Raw genomic sequence first — 25,912 nt, forward strand, 5'->3', positions numbered from 1 at the left:
AAAAGTCCACTATAAAACATTTTGAATTAAGTATATGTGCTCTTTGTTCAGCTATTGAATTTGGGTTCTTTGTGTGTGTATATGAAAATTGTTGGAGGTGGATCTATTCTCTATGTTTCTCCCCACCGTGAAGTAGACCCACTCACATGAACCAACATGCACAACACAAGAGTAGCTATTCTTTGTGTGCTCAAATTTAGAAACCTCCACACATCAACCTAGAACCTAGAACCTAGAATGTGTGGGCATGTAAGATAGGCACAATTTACAAGACAAATGGCTGATAGGAAGCAGACAAGTTATACTTGAAGAAGGGGGATGATATGGTAGCTCCCATCCATAGCGACACATTTTGCACACCACAATTAGATAATTTGAAAGTAGTAAGCAACTCTTAGGAGTTGGCAACATAAAGACAATTTTCTTCTCAAGCACTACCTTTGGCACATTATGGTGAATGAAATGACTACTAGCTTTCCAACTAGACAAGAACAAGTATTAATGCAAGTAGAGGATGGTTCCCAAGCCCACTGATGAAAAAGACATAATTCTTTATGTACATCATAAATGTAAGGAGGTGGACAATGGCCTAGCTATACAAAGGCCTTGTTCTAGTAGAGCTTGGCTTTGAATAACACAACCTAGAAGGGAAATCGATTAACCTAGCTATGAAAAGCATGCCCACTATAAAAGCATCACATTACTCATGGGATATAAAGAAGAATACCTAAATAGTTATCTAGTAGCTTGGTTATGTAACCCGGTTAACTTATAAAAGGAAAATATAGTAGCTTGGTTAAACTTACAAAAGGAAAATCTAGTAGCTTGGTTATGTAGCCTCGTTAAACTTACAAAAGGAAATCTTGTCTTAATTTCACCAAGCTCTAAATGCTATGGTTACCAAGCTCTAAATGCATAGCTTCCAGATTCCCCACTCGAGAATAAGTTTAGGTTTATGTCAATCCACTATCTTCATAAAACATAAGCCCCCATTTTGAATTGCTAGCATTTCTCCAAAATGAACACACATGAAAATGAAACCAATGCACAAACAAGTTCAACAAGTTCATTTCATGTTGAAACTTGAATACCTTACCCATTGTCTCTTTATTAAATAGAGGAAGGTTGTAACTATGTACCACATATCTATCCCATGAAACACATCCAATCTCCCGTGTTAGTAGCATGCACACACATATACAAGTTTAAAGCATTAACTTGTATATGTGTTAGTAGCATGCACACACATATACAAGTTTAAAGCATTAACTCAATGATGTGACCTATAGAGGTAGAGATACTCTCCCCCATGTAAGAGGGGCTACCCAAATACATCTAACTTTCCATAAATATAGGATCTCATTTAGTGACATAGCAAATAAAGCTTCTCTTGAAGCCTTGGAAATTATATTTAAAACCTAGAATATTCTTAATATATAAAACTCTATTATATTCATAGAAAAAGATTAGTTATACTTTATAGTTGTTATTGTTCTATATTTGATTGTGTTTCCTCAAGAAAAATCATGTCTTACATAGTTTATATGAATGTGAAGTTATTCTTAGAATCTAAGGTATAAGACCTTAGGGGGGTTCTGTTATGAGAATCACACATGTTATTGGAAATTATATTTCTTATTTTATATCGGGGATGCTTGTGTGTAATGTGCCAATGTGAGTACGTGTAATTTGATAGTATGGTGGCTTATTTCTCAAGACAACATTGGGATTAATTAATGATGTAATTTCAATTGATTGTTTGACTAACATGAATCATGTATGTGAGATGGTGAGATGTGTGAGGGTACCGATTGAGGTGTCGGACAGTGGTGGTGGATTGAGCAGTGGTGTGTAAAGGAAGATTATATGTTAATTATGATATTGATTATTTCTTAGCCTATTATGTGGCTAGAGTTTATGTGCATGTGCACAAGATAGTTTAATGTGTATGTGAGCACAAGTGAATTTGTAAGCACTGGTCCATTTGTATATATTGTTAGACCATGGTTTTATCAATGAGGAAACCTTAGAAGTTTAGATAAAGTTATTTATTGTAAAGAAAAATCATGAAAGTGGAATAGGTGCTATTTATGTCTCTATGGGCTAAAAATATAAATATGATTTAAATACCGCATGTGAAAGGAGAGCCACCCACATCGGGGAAAGATTGCACCCAATGACTTTGTATTTTTGCTCCCTTGAATAATTTTTGTTCTATGGTTTGTGGTGTGATTTGTTAAAGTTTAATTCATACTTTAACTATTTGAGAAGAGTATGTAATACTTGGAGAAAGATCCTGTGACAATGGTATCACCGAGTACAAGAGAACAAGGTCTTGGAAACGTAAATAAAAGGGTATTTGGAATTCTTTGCAAAAACAAGGCAAGATTTTTGATATATTCTTTATTGAGTCTTATGCTTGTTGGATCATTCATAAAAACTTAAAAAGTAATTTTTGTAGCCTTAAAAAATCTTCAAATTGTCTCATAAAGACTACAACTCAAATTATGGACTCTTAGGCAAAGAAAAGAGAGTAAAAACCATAGCTTAGGCTTAAATTTTAAGACTAAGGTTGTTTTAGACCATAATTTGGGTAAACATCACGAGGAAAAACAAGATGGAAGCCACTTTTCAATTCTCAAAACCACCTCTAGACATAAAACCACTTTTCTCTACACTAATTCTTTTCTTAACCAAAAGCCATGGATGTGATTAGCAAGCAATGGAGGCTTCAAAACCGCTTCAATCTCATCAAAACCTGCTATTTCATCTTCTCCAACAATTTAAGGACTCTGGGTGACTTCTATTCCTCCTTCAAAAATGTTTTTTATAGTGCCTACTATTAAGAAGCTAAAAGCTTAATTACCGCTAAGCCTACATAATCTTTTAAGCCCAAAAAAGGCTTAAAAGACTCAAAATTTCAAATTTTGAAGTTTTTTGCGATCAAATTTATTGTTGTAAATTTTTGGTGGCTACTAAAAGGTTCAACCAACAATTTTAGAATTTTAAAAAATTTGGTGATTTTTTAGAAATCTTTCAGGGCCCAAAACTCAGTTTTTGCCTTAGTAAAAGGTCGTGAAATAGGCAAAAAAAACCAAATAAATCCATAAAATTTTCTAAACATTTTTAGGTTAGCTTTTATTCTCAGCTATATCTTATTTCCAAAAGAGTTAATCAAAATGCATCACCCTTAAGTTCCTAATTGAGACCAACAATAGTTATAAGAGACCCATGGCTATGTAGTGAAGTGTAATTATATTTATTATCTTTGACAAGATGATTGCAAAACATTATTTAGTTTATTTTATTTATATTTTAAATTCAAACTTAAAACAAATGAGCTCTTCATTAAGCTCTCATTTGAGACCAAAAGCTTCTCCAAAAGTCCACAACAACAGGAGAATTACTTATTGATTCTTAATTCTAAAACACTTGAAAGTTTCTATTGTCAGAATATATTTTTCAAATCAAAAATGACTCTAACATATCCTCATGATCCTTATCAACCATCAGAACTACTACAACTTATGGTAAAGTGTATCCAACTAACTTGTAGCTCAAAACGAAATCAAATTTATTTCAAACATTGTTACAAATCTATAACAACAAAACAGAGGATAAATGGTCAAAAGTCTGGACATGAGATCACAAAGGGTGTTTTGTCATGGTTCTTTAGCAACACTCGAGTTTTTACTCCAAAAAATCATTTTTTTTAACTCATGGAAAGATGTCGGATGGGAAATCATTCAAGAATACATCATCAGAGACTACCTGGCAATCACTAATAAAGAATTTCTTATTCGTTTAGGTTATCTTAAATCTAAGTTACCACCTGAAAAGATATTTGTATCACATCATATACATGTTGTTAGAGGAATATAGAATGTGTTATGGTTATTATTATAACCATTTTTATAAAAAAAATATATAACAAACAAATCATCAATTTAAGGTGAGACTCTCTACTCTAATATCAATAGTTGGTTTTGACTCTACTTTGTGATGCCAAGTTTCTTTAAAATATTTATTATTTAAATATATTAAAATTATAATTCTTTAAACTATGTAAATGTTGCCATATATATAGGCAGTGATGTGTGTGAACACACTTCGGACCGCCGGGGCACTTTTTTCCTCTTTAGGAGGTTTTTTCCCCCGGCTTGTATATACACCCATTATTCTAGGGCTAACTTATCTTTGTATATTGACACAATCTAATACACTGTGTGTTGTGTGCATTCTTGTTTCTTCTTCTCCAAGCTTTGTGTGCTGTTCTGCAACCCTAATTCCAACAATTGGTATCAGAGCAAGCATCGGCTCCCAGGGCTACGTGCTAGCACCCTCCGACTCACGTTCTTCGATTGAGGTGAGCTTTCACGAGCACTTGCAGGTCCCTATACTCTGCAGATTCTGCCCATAGGGCTTTGTGTTCTCAGAAATTGCATCTGAGGTCATTTCGGGCTCTGTTTTTGCATTACAAGTTCTGTACAGGTGTTTTCGTCATTTTGTGTAGAAATTTTGACAGTGTAGTTTTCTGCAAAAAACAGGCATACGTATTCTATTGTGGACCGTGCTACATAGCACGAGTTATTTTCTGATCAGTCTTTGCTTCATTACAGGCAGCTTTTGCATCAGTTTCAGTCAGTGGCCATGGCTGATAATAGCAATGATGTATTTCGCATGTTGTCTGCTGCTGAAGACAAACTGGATGGAGACAGCAACTACCCACTTTGGACATACATGATGCAGCATGTTTTGGTTGCAAAAGGAGTGTGGAACATTGTGCAAGGTATGGATGTACGTCCAGGTTCTGTGGATGTAGGATCTATTGAGGATGTTGCAGGTTCTAGCAGCTCTATTGCTGCTGTTTTACCCACTGCTGAACAAGCTCGTTGGGATGGTAAAGATGTGCAGGCTCATGCCTTGATTGCACTTTCTGTCATCACTCCACATATTCGTTCAGCTAAAACAGCAAAACAGGCTTGGGATATTCTAGTTGGTTTGTATGCAGGTCGTAACGAGGCAAAAATCTCTTACCTGTGTAAAGAGCTAGAATCGAAGATTATGCAGGAAGATGATGATATGAATGTTTTTCTTACTGAGATTAAAGATCTCAAGGAATAATTGATTTCTGTAGATGAGATTAAAGATCTCAAGGAACAATTGATTTTTGCAGGTGAGATTATTCTTGATCATTCTCTTGTGCAGACTGTTCTTGATGCTTTACCTGAGTCATATCAGACTTTTTCTTCCACGTGGAGACTTGTTACTGAGGACAGACCTGATGTTGTCAAGTATGATACTTTAGTCAACAAGCTCTTGCAAGAAGCGCAGTCCAGGCAAAATAGGGCTAGGCAGCGTGCAATTGATAAGGCATTTGTTGCTGCCCAGCAGAGAAAAAGTGGTAAGGCAGCCCCTTCCACTGTTTCTTCTCCTATTAGTAGGTCTGCAACTTCTTCTCCTTCCACAGGTAGTAACAATAGGTCTAAGAAGGCTCTTGATAAAGGCAAGAAAAAGATCAGGTACAACTATTGTAAGGCAACTGATCATGTCATTAAGAATTGCCCTAAGCTAAAGGCTAAAGAGGCAAAGAAGAAAGAGTCAAATGCAGCCACAATAGCGGATGCTTCTACAAATGCAGATTCTGCAAATGTTGTGTAGGATACAGAATGGGCGTTTAGCATGTATTGCCAGTATGACCCATCTGTACATGATGTTGACTCTGATGTATGGTATTTTAACAGTGGTGCTACAAAGCACATTACCTCACATCGTGATATGTTCACTTGTCTTGAGGCTGTCTCTAATGGGAATACTGTCACATGTGCCAATAATGCTTCTTACCCAGTGAAGGGCGTTGGTAAAATTATGCTTACTGCTGCAAATGGCAGTGCTTTCACACTTTGAGATGCTTTGTATGTGCTAGGGATAAAGAAGAATCTATTGTCTGTCTCTGCGCTTGCTAGACTTGGACTTGTAGTCAAATTTGTGGATGACAGATGTACTGTTCATGATTTGACTTCTGGTGATACGATTATTGCATCTGGCACCTTGTTTCGTGGGCTGTATAGGCTCAATTCTTATGACAAGTGTGTGGAAGATTCAACAAATGCAGTTTCTGATGAAAAGGCAATTTCAAATGCAAAACTATGGCATGCTCGTTTTGGTCATCTGAACTTTGCTAGTTTGCTGCGTTTGCAGAAATTTGATATGGTTGCTTCATTGCCCCCTCTTGAGACACCATTGAAACATGTTTGTGAAGGCTGTATTTTGGGAAAAATGCAACGTTCTGTGTTTCCAAAGGATGGTTCTGTGCGGGCCACTCGCAAATTGCAACTTGTACATAGTGATGTATGCGGGCCTATGCAAACTCCGTCATTTGGTAAACACTTGTACTTCGTGACTTTCATTGATGATTACTCAAGGCATGCATGGGTATATCCACTGAAGGCAAAGTCCGAAGTGTTTTTGTGCTTCAAACAATTTTTGCTTATGGCTGAAAATGTATCCAATTGTACTGTGGGCACCCTCCGTTGTTCTGATCGAGGGGAGTACATGTCTAAAGAGTTTAATGCATTTTCTGCTAGTCATGGGATAAAACACCAATGTACAGTGCCGTATACCCCTCAGCAAAATGGTGTTGCTGAGAGGAAAAACAGGTCACTTATGATGGAGATGGCACGATGTATGGTCAAGAGCCAAGCTTTGCCACATGCGGTTTGGCTTGAGGCTGTCACTCAACAGGTGTCCCACGAAGGCCTTGCAGTCTGTTACTCCATCTGTTACTCCATACAAAGCTTGGCATGGCAGGAAGCCTTCTATTGGTCACTTGTGTGTCTTTGGTTGCTTGGCCTATGCTTTAGTGCCTGTGCAACAACGTAGAAAATTGGATGATAAGGCTACTGTCAAATGCATTTTTGTTGGTTACAGTGCTAAGAGCAAGGGTTACAGATTGTATCATCCGCAGTCAAAGCGTATTTTGATTAGTCGAGATGTTGTTTTTGTGGAAGATGCTGTGCAGCCTTTGTTATCATGTACAAAAGAGACAGGTGTGAGCTCATGGGATGTATTTGATACGTTGTTGCCTCTGTTTATAAGTGGGAATTCAAATGTAAGTCATAATGAGGCAAATATTTAGCCTATGCAGATTTCAAACGATATCATAGATCAGCCTATTTCTGATGCAGATTTACAGGATATAATTTATGAGGATAGGGCTGAAAATGAGCAGGCTAGAGGTACGAGGATAGGGCTGAAAATGAGGATATGTAATTTATGAGGATAGGGCTGAAAATGAGTAGGCTAGAGGTATGCCTAAATGGCTGGTGCAAACCTTGCGTGATAGTAAAATTGATGCACCTATGTCTAGTCGTACTCATTCAGGTTTTCAACATGCCTCTTATGCATCAGATTGTTATGCTTTGGCTGTGTCTAGTATGTGTGAAGAGGAAGAACCTCTTTCATTTGTGATGAGGGACAAAAATCAGAAAATTGGTTGGCTACAATGCAAAGTGAATATGATGCTATAATGAAGAATGGTACATGGTCTTTGTGTGATTTGCCTATTGGTAAAAAGGTCATTGAATGTAAGTGGGTTTTAAAGTTGAAACGAAAGCCAGATGGCAGTGTTGATCGCTATAAGGCTAGACTTGTTACAAAGGGTTATGCTCAAGAAAAGGGCATTGATTTTGATGAAACCTTTGCTCCCACTTGTCGTATGACTACCATTCGTAGCATTTGTGCATTGGCAGCTCATAATGGTTGGAATGTACATCAGTTGGACGAGGGCAGGAAAACAAAGTATGCAGGTTGAAAAAGGCTTTATATGGTTTAAAGCAAGCTCCACGAGCTTGGTATGAAAAGATACATGCATATTTGACTGGACATGGTTTTCAAAATAGTCCAACAGAAAGCACTTTGTATATTAAACGTGTGTATGATGTACATCTAATCATTGCTCTCTATGTGGATGACATGCTGCTCACAGGACCAAATGAGAATCATATTACTGATTTTAAGGCTGGTTTGAATGCCTCTTTTGAGATATCAAATTTGGGCCATTTGCATCATTACTTGGGGATACAATTTAAGCAGTGTGATGGAGGTATTGCTTTGTGTCAGACAAAGTATATTGAGACATTATTGCAGAGATTTGGCCTTGAAGACTGCAATTTTGCTACTCCAATGGAAGTTGAGTCTTCATGATGCTGGAGATCACTTTGATGTCACACTCTATCAGATAGCTGTTGGTTGCCTCATTTATGTATGCATTACGAGGTCAGACATTCAGTTTGTAGTCTCACAGGTGAGCAGGTTTATGCATAGCCCAGGGACTCAGCATTGGAAGGTAGTTAAACGTATCTTTCACTACTTGAGTGGCATCATACATCTTGGGCTGTTTTATCCCAAGGGGGGATCGTTGCCACCAGATTTCCATGCTTTTTCGGACTCAGATTGGGCTGGTTGCTATGACACAAGAGTGTCCACAAGTGGTTTTTTTTTCATGCTCGGTAGTTCATGCATATCTTGGTTGAGCAAGAAGCAACCTACTGTGGCCACTTCTAGTTGTGAAGCTGAGTACAGGGCAGCTTTCACAGCTACGGTTGAGTGTGTGTGGCTCAGACGGCTTATGGTGGCTGACTTGGGTGTTGGACAGAAGTCTACCACCTCTATCTACACTGACAGTCGGAGCGCATTGGCAGTTGCGAGAAACCCAGTTTTTCATACCTACACAAAGCACATTGAGGTGCATTATCACTATGTCAGGGAGAGACTCTCAGCAGGAGAGATCAGCTTGGCATATATGCCAACAAAGGACAACCTCGCCGATCTTTTCACAAAGGCGCTTCCTCATGAGAGAAGTTTGAAGCTTTCCGCAAAGCTTTGGGCTTGCTCCCCTTTGTGGACTAATCTATTTTGGGCATGGCACACTTCCCTATACATGAGTGCCAGCTCTCGTTCACACCATCACTCCCAGGGGGGATTTATTTCCATATATATAGGCACTGATGTGTGTGAACACACTTAGGACTGTCGAGGCACTTTTTGCCTCTTTAGGAGGTTTTTTCTCCCAGCTTGTATATACGCCCATTATTCTAGGGCTAACTTATCTTTGTACATTGACACAATATAATACACTGTGTGTTGTGTACATTCTTGCTTCTTCTTCTCCAAGCTTTGTGTGCTTTTCTGCAACCCTATTTTCAACATTAAATGTAGACATTGTCTTTATTTTTATATAAAGACAATGTACATTGACACAATATAATACACTGTGTGTTGTGTGCATTCTTGCTTCTTCTTCTCCAAGCTTTGTGTGCTTTTCTGCAACCCTAATTCCAACAGTAAATGTAGACATTGTCTTTATTTTTATAAACATTTGATTCTTATATAAAGCTTTTACATCATTATATAAAAAGTAAATAGATTCATGATTGTCAAGTATGCTCTTGGAGTATTAATCTATTTTGATTAGACTTCCAAAAAACAAAGTTTATGGTCTAATGAAACTATTTTATTTTCATCTACAGTAAACAAGGGTAACGTAACTAATACAGGTACATATAAATTCACACTTGCAAATAGTTTTATATTTGCTATTGTATTTTGGTTGTATTGTATTGTAGTCTTTTCTAATTCCTAATAGGATTTAGATAAAAAGCCATAGTGGACAACAGTCTACGTAACTTTAGTCAACCTGAGATAATAGGAGATAAGTTGTCAAGATAAGATCAAATTATAGGAACCAAGGAAATTATTGAATTATTAAGCCATGATAAGAACTAGTTGACCCTAGTAAAGTATTCCACCTTCCAAGTTTACAAGAATTACTGAAATTTTATGACCATATTTCGATCATCTACATATTGTCTAAGATTTACTTAGATTTATTATAAATCAAGTAATTTATTATAGTCAAGAGTATAGTCTAATGTCTCAAGTTATAGTTTCTAGTTTAACAAACTAGTATTTCCAAGTTAAAGTCTTAACAAAAGGTAACACATTTATAGAAGAGAACAATATCCATGTTAGTATACACTTAATGCTCGCCTCTCAGCATCATGTATCTCTTTGATGTATAATGCACATTTATTAGGCCCCCATTATGAGGATTAGACATGGTGCATATGTCTTTAGCAGGAACCCTAGCTTAGACGTCAATGAGGTCATTATTGTGACCATTGATGATGGTTAAGAGATGGTCAAGGGTACAGGCAGCCCAGGGTAGCACCCTGATTGGGGGATCCCAAGGGGGCTAGCATATTCCCCACAATATTCCCTCAGATACCGGGTCCATCATTAGTGGGCGGTGGTTAGTGGTCCATGGGCCACATTCTTGATATGCGGGCGGTGATCGCGTCTATGCAGTGTAACTGCCCTCGTTGTATATGCGTCTACCACATCACCTACAGTACTATATATGGACATGGTTGCCATGAGCTAAGGCATCCAATGCTTGTGAGTATCCACCCCCTTCTACACTTCGTACATCCTCCATCCCAGAGTCTGCATAGATCGTCATCTAAGCTCTACTTGAGAGCGCAATGGTTGAAAACACCATCACTTGTACCTCTTTGGTATAATCAGAATTTTAAATTCTCTCCATTGTGTATGTATTGCATTGTCTATTGTGCTTTGTCTTACTATCTCTTTCTGTTGTGCCATATTCTTATATGGTATCAAAGCTTAGGTGCTCTTAGCAGGAATAGTGCATAAAGTTTAATCTTTCTTTGCATAGAATCCTAGGAGTGATGGCTTCTATCTCTGTTGCTGTTACTGTTGCTGTTGTTGTTGCACCAGTCTTGCGCATATGTCCACCTGCCTTCACGGAAGGCAAGCTTGATGGGATAAACTACACTCTCTAGAAATTCGAAATCAATGCCATTCTAGACTTTTATGACCTCTTAGAAACTGTTTTGGGAATGGATGCAGAACCAGTGGTGGGAAGTCTCAATCCCAACAACCCTGCAAACATGCTTCCGCCTAATGCTACACTTCTTCAGGCATGGAGAATGCGAGATGTTGATGCACTTTGTGCCATCGTTACCAGTGTAAGTGATTATGTTCTCACTTTGATTAAACATATTACCAAAGCAACAGAGGCTTGGATCATACCAAGAAATCAATATGAGACTCACAATCAGACTAGGATTTTGAACCTGGAGAATCAGTTTTCTATTGAAACATTTGCTGAAGGAGAAGCTGCTAAAGCATTTATCTCGCGGATCAAAAATCTTTGAGATCAAATGGCTATTGTAGGGATTACACACACTAGTGAGAAGTTGGCCCAGAGGTGCATCCGAATTCTTCCACAGAAGTATGATGGCTTGGCTACATCACTAAACACTCAGGTTAGAGTACCATCTTTTATCATTTGAAGAATTTAATGCTATGTTACTTGAGGAGGAGATGCGGCTGAAGACATGCTATGGTGGTGATGCTGCATTTTTGGACAATGCTAAAGACAAAGACGCAACATCTTTTGGTGAGAAGAAGAAAAAGCTTCAAGCGAGCTGCTACTACGATGACAAGAAGGGTCACGATGTCAAAGACTATAGAAAGAAGCAGGCTGACGAGAAGAATGGCACCTTCTTGAAGGCTTTATGGAAGGAAAAGGAGTCAATCAATCAACAATGTCGAGACCGACCTTGAACTTTGGGTTGCCATTGAAGAGATATGTTCATCTGCTCAGGCTCTAGTTGTTGATGATTCATGGATTTTGGATAGTGGAGCCTGCTGACACATGACTAGTAAGAAGGGCTAGTATAGTTCCTGGAAGCCTCTACAAGAACCCATCAGTGTTGTTGTTGGGAATAATGCTCAATGTACATGTGAAGAGAAGAAGCTGTCAGATGTGCTCTATGTACCCCAAATAAAGAAAAATCTACTATTAGCTACTGCGATGAGATAGATGGTGGGCTTGAAGTACGCTTCAAGAAAATTGAGGCAAAAATTCTAGATGTTGTTGGCAAGGTAGTTAGTAAAGGAGTAAGGCACAACAATCTTTACGAGCTGAGTGCCCTTATAGTGTCTGCAGATAAGAGCACAAGCAAACTTTGGCACGAGCAATTTGGTCACATTGGATTTACAGTGCTAAAGAAGATGTAAAAAAAGGGTATGGTAACTAATTTGCCTGCATTTTTAGAATTGCAGGAACCATGTGAAGCTTGCATGATGGGCAAGCAACAACACAAGGCATTTACACAAAAAATCAGCAATCAGGAAAAGACTTCTCTAGAGCTGGTACATGCTAATCTTTGTGGTAAAATGTCTACTACTTCATTAGGGGGATCTTCTTACTTTATGCTGCTAGTCGACAATTACAGTAGGAAGATGTGGGTTTATTTCCATTGGGACAAGGCTGAAGCTTTTGGTAAGTTCAAACAGTGGCATAAGCTTGTGGAAAATAAGACAGGAAAGAAGGTGATACAAATCAAGGAGGAGAATTCCTTTTGACAACGAAATTTGACAGCTACTGCAAGGCCATCAAGCGCCAACTCACCAACTGCTCACACACCTCACCAAAACGGTGTTGTAGAACGCTGCAATCGAACTGCCATGGACACAACAATTTATGTCCTCAATCAGAGCTACACAAAGGCACTTAAGGATGTTACACCTCAAGAGGCCTACTCTGGTAACCTTTTGAAATAGAAAAACAAGTGGAATTGATTTGCCTCAAGCTAAAGTTATCCCAAAAAGACCACGGCCAACCTTTGTGAATACACAACTTAATGTCTTGGGAGAGGCAGACCTAATCTTATTAGGACACTCACAATAACACTATTTGCAACTAGCTCACCATGGTAAACAAGTGCCAATCCATAGTCATCAATTATCTTAAAATAAAACTCTATATAAGAACTAAACCTGCATCTTGCATTGTTTTGAAGTAGAATTCTATATTGGAAATAAACCTACATCTTGCAAGTTATATGTCGCCGTACATTGAATGAAAGCATCATCCTCAAAAGGGGATGGATTGTGGCCACTAATCAATTTAATGAAAGAAAATCCCTACACTTAGGACTTAGGCTTCTCTAGAGGATGGTTATTACACCTTTGGTAGATGAGGTTACCTCAAACCTTTCAACATCCCAATCCTCGTTATCCAAATATGTGTGCTTGTCACATGTAATCCCTAAACCTCAACACTCCTCTCACTTTGCCATGTTGAGATCAGCTCTTCAAATCATTATGGAGATCCAAAACCTCATAGATGAAGGTCGTCTCCCCAAGAAATAACCTCAACAATCCCCCAAGGAGGTCCCAAAGTAGAAATGGATACCTAAGAGCACTCTGGCCAACCAAGGTACCTACAATGTTGAAGCAAAAACTTAGCAACAATCAAAAACACTCCTACGAGAAGAAACAAAAATTGGCAGCAGCCAAAAGTGTTCTTATAGGCAAAAACATGCCGAGCAAGAGCCCCAAGCAACAGAGACATACCCACAACCCAAGCCCCACTGGGTCCTTTTCAAAATGTTAAAAGCTCACGGTGTCTATAAAGGGTCCCAAAAACCAAGCCATATGTGTCCACATTCTCCCAAAGAATATCTCTCTCGAATACACTCCTTAAGAGAGTCATAAAAGGTGAGATTTTTTCATGCCATCCAAGTAAATGCATATATCATTAGAAAATCCTCTAGTCACAAGCGTTCCAACTTGGGACTCATCAAAAATGGTGAAATATACTAACTTACATCACCATAGAAAAAAACTCTAGTAATTCATGCCTTTAATAATAGAGAATATTTACATAGAACTTACAATTGAAATTTGTAATTCTAGGAAACATTCACGAGTTGCATCTACTTCTTAGCCCCTCACCTAAATGGAAACAAAGCCTCAACACTGAAGACATTCAAGAGAAACTAAGGATGGGTTATGGCTCCTATCAGTCTACTATTTATGAGGGTAACTTGTTAATTTACTTTTCTAATAAGATGGGTCAGGAAAGTAGAGGAGTGTCTCTATCTCCAACTATAAGTCCCCAAATCTATTCACTTTGGAAAAAGAAGTGTCCACACCCAGCAATAGAAGATAGAAGAAAGCCACATCCGAATACCAGAAGAGGACACACTTGGTACCTAGATGGACCAAGTGGAAAGGTATAAGAATGAGGTTGTGTAAGACTATTCTATAGGGGAAGAGTGACTCACTCTGGGCTATGCCCCGAGGCTTAACTCAAAAACTCCCTCACCAAGAATTGTAGGAGATTGCTCCAAGTTAATAAAATAACTTCTTACACTTTTTATTTCTATGGTCACTTTTTTTCTCCCCCATTATCGTCATTTGCATGCACCCACACAACACACACATACACATAGTTGGCTAAATCCATGAATTGAGCCTATACCCATCCCACCCATGGGTTTGCCTATACTGCTCGACCACTCAATCCCTGAATTGGCATTACACCCACCCATCACTTTAGCTGCACTTTTCTCAAATAGGTATGCACATACTCCTCTAAAGATACACTTTGAACAAGTAGCATAATATATTTACAATTCAAATTTATATACAAATAAGACCTAAACAAGTATTACAAATTTTTTATGTACAAAAATTCATCATAAACCACATAACCTAGAAATTGTGCAAGTTAAGATACTTAAGAGTTATCAAGAATTACACATCTCAATATAATATCTCCCTAACCAACCATTTTTCTTAGATCCTTGAATCTACAAGCATGTCCACTCCTAAAGTGCTTTGTCTAGTCAGCAGGCCATCACTAGGGAGCCTACCCATTCAAGGGGGGTTTGCTTTATCATTTCTCACTCAGGCCATATATCGAGCGCACCCACATTCAATGAGAGGGGTCAAGGTCTTGGATGGCCACCTTTATACGAGTTCTTTTGTGTGGCGCACCCTATGGATGATATCCACACAATATAAATCCAGCTTGTGTTGTGGTACCCTTATAGGCCATTGTGCCACAACAATATTGGATACAAATAGTTCATAAAACAATTGAAAATATGATTCAAGAAAATGCATGAAGTAAAATTTCAAACAATTATGGCAAGAAAACCATTACAATTTAGACAAGATAATACAATCTTTTTAGACAAGTCTCGACCACGCTCCACATGGTTCTTTTCACTAGATCTCATTTCACCCAAGGATTTCAAACAAGGCTTCTTCCCAAGTCGTCCTTTTTTTAATGATAATTTTCTTAAAACAATGTGTTCTATAAGTTCAAACTTCAAAACAACATGTTCTACAAGTTTAGAATTTAAAACAATGGATTATATCAGAAGGCATCCATATGCACATCCTCCACTAATTTTCATCTTAGGGATGTTTCTCAAATCTATCTCATAGATTTTATGTTCCAAAACATGAAACCCCAACAAGTCCATGTCAATCATCTTTAATGATAGCTAAAAATTCTTCCCTTGCATTTGTGCTAAGTTTGGCTTATGCACCAATTATAGGTTTCATCCTTAAGTTTATATATCATGATCTACTACACTGTCTAAATTATTATGACTTCAATATGTCTCGCACTTTAATTTTGATACATAATATTTCAAGGTTCATTATGATGCATAATTCAATTCTAATATCTTATAATAGCTCTTAGCATTTAGGCTCATTCATCTAGGAAAAGATAAAGGCACCACTCTCTAACCTTCTTATACACACAATCATTTTTTATCCTTCTCAAAAAGATAGTTACTTTTCAATCATTTTTTATCCTTCTCAAAAAGATAGTTACTTTTCCTTTTATTATAGTGTTTAACCTTCGAAAAATGGTTTGAGGATATCTAACCTCGTTAGGGAGTTACAAGTAGTGGTTTTAGGATATCCTCCAAAAAATGGTTTGAGAATGTTATTAGAGAGTTACAACCTTGGATGTGCATATTACTAGTAAGTAAGACATGCATTTGTTAAGGATTTAAACCTATATTTCCCCCAATATTTGGGGGACTTTACCTAACCCAAAGAATAAAACGTGATTATATTAGATAAAATATACAACTTTGACCACCAAAAGATAGTTCTTATTAGATAAAAACAATGTGCCACTAAGGCCTATCTTTTGACTCCCAAAAAAAAAGATAGTGCTTATTATGTAAAAACTATGTGCCACTAAGTGCACATGCACTAGAAGACTTAGACTTTTAAAGTTTTCGATTGGTTACTTTCATACTCGAGATGATTACCTTAATTTTTGATGATCACTAAAAATTAGAGGTTGTATGAGTTTCACTTTTAACTTTTATCTTAATTTCACCCTAATTCCAAGAGCTTATAAACTATAAGGTAACAACTTCTCTTATTTGTGAATCAATTTAAGGTTTTAGGGTAAGACTTCCCTTATTTGCACCAATTTAAGGTCTAAGATAATACTTCCCTTACTTGCACCAATATAGGGTCTTTTGACCTTCAAAGTCTCCCTATTGGATCATATGGACTTCCAAAAAGATAGGAAACTCTAGGTAATTTACCTAACTCTCTTCCCTGAGGAATCTATTTAAGGTGAGGATCACAATTACATTAGTCCTAAAGGATTGTATATAAAAGCTAATTTTAATTGGAGAAAAATACATTTAAAAAAAAGTTAGGTTTGACTTATCTCCACTAAGATTGAACTTAGTGCAGCAACTAGCGAATTTGAGTAAAGAATTCCCCTCCTTTGATGAGAAATCCAGGCCCACTTCTCGGGAGTAGAAGACTATAGAGGTCCCCAAAAATGCACATCTTTTGATGTTGGAAAGAGACTAGACCTTTTCCCCATCCCCAAGCATGGGCTTGTGCATCAAAAGAAAAGAAAAATGTGCCCCGAATTTTAACAGCAAATTCGTGAGAATGAAGGAGTGAAGGTGGTTTTTTATACTAGATATAAATGGTGGCTGGAGTAGGTGCTAAAGCCCCTTGTTAACTAGATCTCATGCATGGTGGTTAGCCAACAACTTTGTGCTTTGAAGAAGGTTATTGAAGAAGATGAATCTATTGATGTGTTGTTAAATAGTGTTGACAAAGAATCATATAAATCACTTATTGCTACACTTTAAAATACGCCTAACACTAAATTCAAGACATAGAATCGTCTTTGCTTGAACATGAATCAAAATTCAAGGATAAAGAACTATTCAAATGTAACCTAATTATTCTTGAGTCTAAAGCTTAATTAGTTTAGTTTATTCATCATCTTTGTGTTTAGGTACCTCCACCCTAGCTTAGATTAGTACTAATCATACTATTAATTAGTATAAGATTAAGTCATCCTCATTATATCACCATGATGGAGCTTGGATCCTTAAGGTTCAACAGAGTTGCAAAGTAGAGACTTGCGATTCTTTATGCATGTGCCTCTTTGCATTCTACAAGAAAGGGTTTAAGAAGTGAGAGGAGTGAGATGACCCCCAAGATAGAAACCAAACAATCTCATTTTTTTTTCACTAAATCAATGAATGAAGTATAAGTTTTCAAGGAATTAAAGATAAAGACTTCACATGAGAGATTCTTTGAGGAGAGGTCTAGCTCCTATGAATTGGAGGGAGGTAAGAAAGGCATTGGGAATGGTCCCTTGGATCATATTACCCTCCAGCCATACATTTGTGAGACCCTTGAGTAATTCTAGCAAATAGTGAAAGCATTGGGAATGCTCCATTAGATCATATTGCCCTCTAGCGAGACGTTTGTGATTTCCTTGAGTAATCCTAGCAAATAGGGAAGTCTGTCACTCAACAAATTCTACCACATTTCTAGTTTTTATAGGCTTTATGAAGTAGCATAAGGCATCTCGACTTCCCCTTGGAAATTGCTCACACACACATGGTGGGACCAAAGCATATAGTGTCATGTGAGATTCAACAATCCTTTTAGAAGGTGTAATGTGCTAGTGAGAGTGAAACTCTCACATAGGAAGTAGGTGGTGGTGCGGGTGCCGAGATTGTGTGTGTATCCAACAAAGAACATTGCTCACCCACCCCAAAAGGTACTCCTCATGACCCATTCTTGTCTTTACCCACACCCCTTTTGTGGGATTGTTATTTACCCATTCTTGCCTTTATAGGTATCCAACTTTACCCACATTTCCAACATTATCCACACCCCTTTTGGGATTCCAACTTTACCTACATCCCTTTTGTGGGATTATTATGCTACTTAGTCATCCAAACTAGAAGTAATTGTTTGCAAAGCAGTCCAATTTGGACATTACTTGTCTTGTCAACCTGTGGAAACCCCACGATAGACTATTCTACAAACCAATCTGAGATGGGATGTTGCGCGCGAGAGAAAATTTCTTGAGGAATTATCATGCAGTGGAGATGAGAAGTAGGCACCACACTTGATTTAGCATGCAGTGGAATTAGCTCAGGTGGGATGTAGCCACAAAGAGATGATTCCCATCGAGAGAAATCGTTGAAGATGGCACGTGGTATCTCTCAAGACGTTGAGATTGATGGTGTGCATGCTGAAGATGACACATGGCACATCTCAAGATGTTGAGATGGTTCTAATTATATATATATATATATATATATGCATACATTAAGTTCCCCCCCCCCCCCCCCCCCCCCGCAAAAAAAACTATGTGCCTTGTAGAAACATTTCTGACCCCTTTTCAATGTAGAAACATTTGTGCCTTGTAAGCCAATTATAATTCTCCCCAATTTAGTGTCTCATCCTCACTTATGTCACTCTCCTCCCAATCAAATCCGACTCCGAGAGTGCCCGCGAGACGAGAAGTAGGCCATAGCAACCTTCCAGTTCAAGACAATATTCTAGACTACATTCATCACTCACAAGATAAGGGGTTAGTGAGGAAGTAGGCATGTAATGTCACAACAAGATGGCATCGCATTTATTACAAGTTGCAAATTTTTTTATTGGCCTAGCAATTTTTGTAAAGTATGTTTGAGCTTTGAAAGAGAACTTGCTAGTAACACCTTGGTTTTTATGTATTCTAAATGTGGGTGTTATCAATAGCTTGATCAAAAGTAGCAATTTTGAGGCCCCCCAATTTTGATAATGCACATCCATGCATTTGGCAAATCTAACAACTAATACAATGGATAACATCTTGAACCAGAAGTTTGTTAAGAGGATTTTATGCATTTTCAAGGAAAGCCATATTTTACATACATAAAAACAAGCCAATTCTAGGATGCATGTCAACTAAGGAGTTGCCATTCTCTTCCCATCACCTTTTTGGCAATCTCAGCAAGTATTTCTTGGCCTTTAATTGTGTTGGTCATATGCTTCCACAAGCTTATAGAAAAAATTAGAGAAATGTGGCTCATGTTTGGCCTTTCATGCAAATGGGGCAATTTGTGAGACTAGGTCATTAGCATGTTACCAACATCTTACTTTGACAACTCTTTCTAAAAATCAAGTATGTATTTATTAGCCCTTGTTTATGGCACCTATTGTTTCTCCTATTTTTCCACCATCTTACAAGCAAGCACAAATGCCCTTGTGCTTCTTCTGCAAAACATTACAATGGTCACCAATGTTTGGCTTGTCCTATGATTCGGGTTCAAAATTCCAGTGTGTGTTGCTAAGTTGACATGTGTTTGAGCTTCAAAGCATGTATCAATTCAAGTTTTAGTGTGTGTTGCTAAGCTAGCATGTGTTTGAGCTTCAAAGCATTTGTCAATTTTGCAAAAAAAGTCGTTCAAAGTAGGCATAAGTTTGTATGTGCTAAAGCATGCTTTGCATTTTCCAATTTACTAGTGTAGGATAGATGTAAGTTGGCGTGTGCTAAAGCTTGCTTTGCATTTTTCAATTAACTAGTTAGAATATATTGAAGGTTGCTCTACATTTTATGATTTAAAATATAGAAATTAGAGATCTTTGATAGTGGCATGTGCTTAATTTTTCTTGGAAGTTGGTATTCATACTAAATGAATTGTGATTGACATTATTTTCTCTTCAGCATCACCCCTTAAGACATCCCAAAACATCATCATAAACCAATGTACCAAAAGTAAACCTTTCTTGATAGCTTGAGGATACATGTCTCAAGGTTTGGTGTATAAGACTTTATATGTGAAAGGGGAGACTCAGTGTGAATTTCTTTATTTATATGCCACTAAGAATTTTCATTTCTTATTGACATTTTGATTTTCACAAATGAATGTACCATTACTTTCTTGTAGTTTGAGTCCAAAGCTTTCCATCTCGGATTGTTTAAATTTGAGGTCATTTATCATGGTAGTTGTCTTGTAGAAACACAATGACAATTTTCATTTTCATGCCTCCCTCATTTCTAAACTTTACAATTCTCTAGTTGCAATTGGTTACTTTATTTCAAATCAATCATGAAAATTAAGTCCCTATGCATGCTAATACGAAATGGAAATGCTCTATCAGCAATTGTTTAGTTTTTTCCTTGTCAATTCTGTCCCTATGATGAATCTAGCATGTTCACATAAATGAAATGCGGGCCACTTTTGTATATGAGAGAAAGTGAAATACACAAAGAAACCCAACATAATACAAGAGAGCTAAGATCATTTGAACCTCATAGCCAACAAAACATCTCATAGAAAAATCCCCCCCATCATCGTCTTCACTTATATGGTGTTGTGAAATTAAATCAACATGATCATTGCAAGGAAATAGATGGTGAAAGTGACTTATTGAAATTTGCAACACTCTAGAAGGTAGGTGAACAAAATTTATACTCTCCCCTTTTCTTGCTTTGTGCTCCAAAATCAAATGCTCGACTTTAAAAAATAACAAACAAGATAATTATTTTGGGAGGGAGGACTTGCTTTGTTGTGAGAGAGAGAGAGAGAGAAAGAGAGAGAGAGAGAATGATGTTTGAAAACAAGGACATTTCACATTACTCATACAATAGCCAATTGAAGTATACCACACTTTTGATTCTAAACAAAGCTGTTAGCATTTTGAGAGAAGACATGTTATCTTCCAAAGGCGTAATAAATATCACTATGCCCATCTTTCCATGGCAAAGGAACTACCCATATATAAAAGTTTGACTTTATTTCTAGGACCTAGTTGTAAGTTTACCATACTTTAATTGAACCTATAAAAAACGCCTTACGCTCATATTTAATTATTGCCCAACCATGAACTTATGTGAGGGCCCATTTTTAGAACCTCACTTGTTTCTATCACTTGTTTCCATCATGTTTTCATATCGTATATACCTTCTCTCTCTCTCTCTCTCTCTCTCTCTCTCTCTCACACACACACACACACACAACCAAGTTTCTGTCACCTCGATCTTTCCATGCTTGTGCAACTTTTTAGCACCTCACTTGTTTCCATCATGTTTTCATATCGCATATACTCTCTCTCTCTCTCTCTCTCTCTCTCTCTCTCTCTCTCACACACACACACACACACAAGGTTCTGTCACCTTGATCTTTCCATGCTTGTGCAACTTGTGTCAAGTAGCAAATTTCAGCATGCAAAGCATCCTTCACCATTAAGTTCTATCATTAGATGCATAGTTGCTTGGTGGGCATTTATTTATGGCTAACAATCTTCAATGTATGGCCTCTTGATAGGCATCTTTATTGAAGCTATGAATAAACCTTGTGGAGTTCACGGTCAACCCCACCACCTATAAAAGTACCTACTAATGGAAACTAATGCAAGGAATGCCCCAAGATTTTTATGAGTGAATTGTGCCGCATTAGTTCTTCGTCTTCCTAAGAAGTAATAAATATCATTTTGCTTGTCTTTATATGGCAAAGAAGCTACCCATATATACAAGTTTGACATCCTTACTTTTCCCTTTCAAGCTATAAAAAGACACCTTAGGCATATACTTAATGTTCAATCTCTTGGCCCGATTTAAGCAAATAATGTGGCAGCTACCCCTCCATTTACTTGCACTCGGATCTATCATCTACTCCCGAATTGTGGCATTATGGATCCTCCTGTGTTAGTGCCTTAGATAAAGAGACCACGGATGATCCTGAGGAGTTTCCAAAAACACTGCAGAAAGTGCTGTAAACTCTCCAGCACACATTCTTCATCCAAGACCTGCATTGCAACTCTTGAGGTCACCTCATGGCACCTTCAAGCCCATTTTCACCATGTTTCATCGCCCAAACTAGTTCTAGTTTCTCTTGCTCATTTCCTACTCTCTTGGACCATGTAGTGCTTCCCTCATCTTGCCATTGTTAACCTTTCTAAACTTTGTGGGGACAAGATTTCTTCCCCTTGGTCTTTACTTCCTTGCTAGGTTTTTATAGTAGTGACTGAAAAATGTGTCCTGGCGGGTGCCTTCTCAGATATCCTCTCTCAATAAAACCACCATGAATAACCTTTAAGAGAAGGTTTAAATGTTGAGGTGGCTCAATCCTATTCAAGTTATATAAAATTATTCAGTCCAGGTCAAAAAAACTAGATATCTTTTTTGGGCTACCATGGTAGTAGACATTGCATCGGGTTCAAATTTTGATCCCATCAAACCTGAGATGATTCTCTCCCCCTCTCTCTTCTGAACTCAAAATATAGAACTTTCTTTCAAATTTCTTTGAATGAAGAAGGGCCAACTCAAATCCTCTCTTTCTAAATAAAGGACTCTCCCTTTATATTAGATGAGAAGGTCAAAAGTGCATGGCAGCATTAGGAGGCCATAGTTATTATCAGAGTGGTAGAGATGGAAGCCTGTATTATCAACATGCAGTAAAAGAAAAATCATCATTATGTCACCTGAGCTGTAAGCTTCTATGACAAGCTGTCCCCCTCTCCCCATGGTAAACGAGCTCTCTCCCTCTCCACAGTAGCCACAAAATTGTGAGCTTCTCACTTGTTTTGCCCAGTGTGTATAAACCCTTTCACTCTATTGAAGTGCCAAAATACATCACACACTGTCCATGCTTGATCATGTATATTCCGGTGCTGCTCACACATGAGGACCCAATGGGTAAAACCATAAAGAGAAGCCTATCATGGACCAACAGAAAATCTGATGTAGTAAAGAACACTCCCTAGATTCAATCTATCATTTTTTGCAAATCTACAGTGCTTTTTCTTTCAGCCAAGAGCCCACCACCTCAGCTGCATCTTTCCATGCCATATCAAGCATTATGTCATGTGCGATTGAGGGTAGCACCACCAGGTTGCTTCCGTAGACCGCAGCTGTGTCATGGAGACCTTGCATATCCTACAATTTTTACAACATAAAATGCAACAAACATTAATGTCATTGAAGACAACCAAAAAGATCAATCAGAATGAGAAGGTTTAAAAAGTCATTATCTCATAATGTTTTAGCATGGGCCTTGATGCCTTCTATGCTTGTTATGTCAGAACATCTGACACAGGCACACACATAAACATGTGCGCACATGCCCACCCACACGAACACATACATATCTATTTTCACGCGCACACAGACAGACAGGGAGACCAAGTGTAAAGGGGGACCCCGGCGGGGCTGCCGCAGGGGGGGGGGGGGGGGTGGGTTTGTGTTGCAATCAATCCATGTGATTCTCGTCTGGATGCCACTTAGACCTCCAGCAATCATTACCGCTCTGACTCTATGCACAAGTGAGAAATCTCAAAGCAAACAATCAATAACCATAAACAAAAGAAAATAAGAAATCTCAAAGCAAACAATCAATAACCATGACCAAAAGGAGGGGTAGCAACTACCCCTTCACATCAAAAAGCTGCTAGCCACGTGGGTGATACAGCCGATTGCCACCCCTAAAACATAGGCCATCAATTGGTAAGATGCTCATCAGTAAAACACCTTAAACCAAACTGTCCATAGAGGAAAGATTATGGGCACGAACGCAAGAAAGTCGCTCCCCTACAATGCTTACCAACAGATCTAAGTCACACCTTCTAGGGCTGCATATAAGAAAGCTTTCACACTGCACCCCAATTTTCATATGGCCAAATAAGCATTTGTTCCTTGTTTGCTTAACCACAACAATCAAAATATAACGATCTGAGAATTACCACAACAAAGTCATTTTCCGCTCCAATGACAAGAACAGGTGGTGCATCCCCAGCAGGACAACCCACTGGTAGTGATGCGCTCAGTTCTCGCAGATTAAACAACGGTACATTTGAGCTTCTTGCTAGTTGTTTCTGGTACCTACACATAATATCCAGCATATAGCAAAATCTTCCTCTCTCTCTCTCTCTCTCTCTCTCTCTCTCTCTCTCTCTCTCAGACAGATAATTAGCCTCTTTTTGAGTGTTTTTTTTAGTCTTTTCCATGGCTCAATATTTCATGGATTTGTTGTTCTTGTTTCAAACCTCCATTACAGGGAAAATCTGTGCAAACAGCCCCAGCCCTAGAAGTGGAACATTAAAAAGCCAGCTCAAGACTCAAAAATGACCTGGATCAAGCTAAGAATGCCCTCAAAACTGAAAATGCAGATCTCCAAAAAGGTCTTACGGAAACCTCAAGATGGGTCAACTGTTAGTGGATGAAAGACACCCATGGTGTGAGTGTGTGCAGAGACGATGAGAGAAAGAGATGATGAAGTTTAGAGTGTTTCACAACTCAATGATGATTAGATTAATGATGGTGTTGTGTTGTGAATCCTGTTAGCAGTCATCTCTTGTCTGTACCATATTACTCAGTAGGGAGTGAGGGCCTCTGTTGTGGGTGTGCCTGCCCAGTTAGGAGTATTCTCCATTTTTCCTCATGTTCCATATTTTCCCTGTTTTTTCTGGTCATGGGGGGCTGTCTTCTGCTGGCCGACATGGTCTGTTTGCTAACCGCCTTGATCATGTGCTCGCCAACATGTTGCAGGAGCTGGCCGACTGGATTTTCCCAGTCATGGGCCTCATTTATGGGCTGTCGGCCTGTTCTGTACTGGCCGACCTGCTGCCCATAATAGTATACATAGTACCTTGGCCCCCCACACCATTCTGGTATCAGTATTGTACCGGATATTGTGTATATAGCAGAGTTTATACAGCTTCTCTCTCTCTACACTTCTGCTTTTTCTTTCTCACAGCAGTTCATCTCTTTTCTGCTGTGCATCATGGTATCTGAGCCCAAGTGGCTTGAAGCTTGGAGACAATGAGAGCTTGAGGGTTTTCTGTTTTTTGGTGCTGATTGGGGAGTTTCTCCCAGCGGTCGAAAGGCCGCAACAACAAGAAGGGCAAAGCAAAGTCTTTACAAGCGAAGTCTTCTGGGCAAGAGCCCGACTCGGATCCTGATGCCTTGAAGGCAGAGCAGACCTGTAACCATTGTCGCGAGAAGGGTCACTATTGGAGGAAATGTCCTCAGCAGAGCACCGAGAAAGGTGTAGATTCCTCAGCTGTAACCGTGAAGACTCCAGCTTTTGTGCACTTGGAGATTATGGACACCAGAGTTCCATCTTCTTTGAACAGGGAGGCAGTTGGTCTCACCATTAGGGATACTCGGGAGTGGATTCTAGATAGTGGTTCTTCCAAGCACATGACTCCTTCCCGAGAGTTGTTACAGGATCTTCACAGGCAAACAGGTCACATCCTTGTTGGTGATACATCCACTATCCCGATTCATAGTGAGGAGAGGTTGGAGATCATTCCCGATGACAGAGAGGGGAAGCATTCCTCCCAAGTTCTTTATGTCCCATCTCTTGGTTTTCATCTTTTGTCAGTGCATGAGGTTTGCAAGACTGGCATACGGATGGAGTTTGATGAGCATTTTGCTGCTCTCCGGGACAAAGCAACAAGCCAGGTTGTTTGGGAAGGCGGAGTGGATAATGGGATTTAGAGACTCTTAGCACTCTCTCTTACCGGTCCTCAGCTAGGTGATTTGTGGCAGTTTTGTCATGGCCACTTGAATGTAGATACGCTGTAGCGGGCTTTCCGGGACCAGATGGTGGATGGCTTGCCAAATGTTGGCCAATTCTTGCATTCGTCAATCAGAGGAGCTTTTATAGGTGAACTATGCTTTGATGTCTCGTATCATTCGGGACAAAGAGCCCATTTCCATTAAGGAAGCTCTTTC

At 38.6% G+C, this 25,912-nt stretch overlaps 1 protein-coding gene across 1 annotated transcript in view; it reads right to left on the bottom strand.

Moving 5' to 3' along the window:
- Positions 1 to 22,512: 22,512 nt before the first annotated feature.
- Positions 22,513 to 25,912, bottom strand: part of LOC147624555 (alpha/beta-Hydrolases superfamily protein) — a 48,533-nt gene continuing 45,133 nt past the window's right edge. Inside the window, exons 7-8 of the mRNA XM_086819570.1 lie at positions 23,917 to 24,055; positions 22,513 to 23,113 (exon numbers count right to left, since the gene is read on the bottom strand). Coding sequence (XP_086675696.1) covers positions 22,967 to 23,113; positions 23,917 to 24,055 — 286 coding nt within the window. The 3' untranslated portion in view covers positions 22,513 to 22,966. The remainder of the gene's footprint in view (positions 23,114 to 23,916; positions 24,056 to 25,912) is intronic.

This window comes from Cibotium barometz, chromosome 25, assembly GCF_041138505.1.
Source record: "Cibotium barometz isolate CiBa-2024 chromosome 25, ASM4113850v1, whole genome shotgun sequence".
Taxonomy (NCBI): domain Eukaryota; kingdom Viridiplantae; phylum Streptophyta; class Polypodiopsida; order Cyatheales; family Cibotiaceae; genus Cibotium; species Cibotium barometz.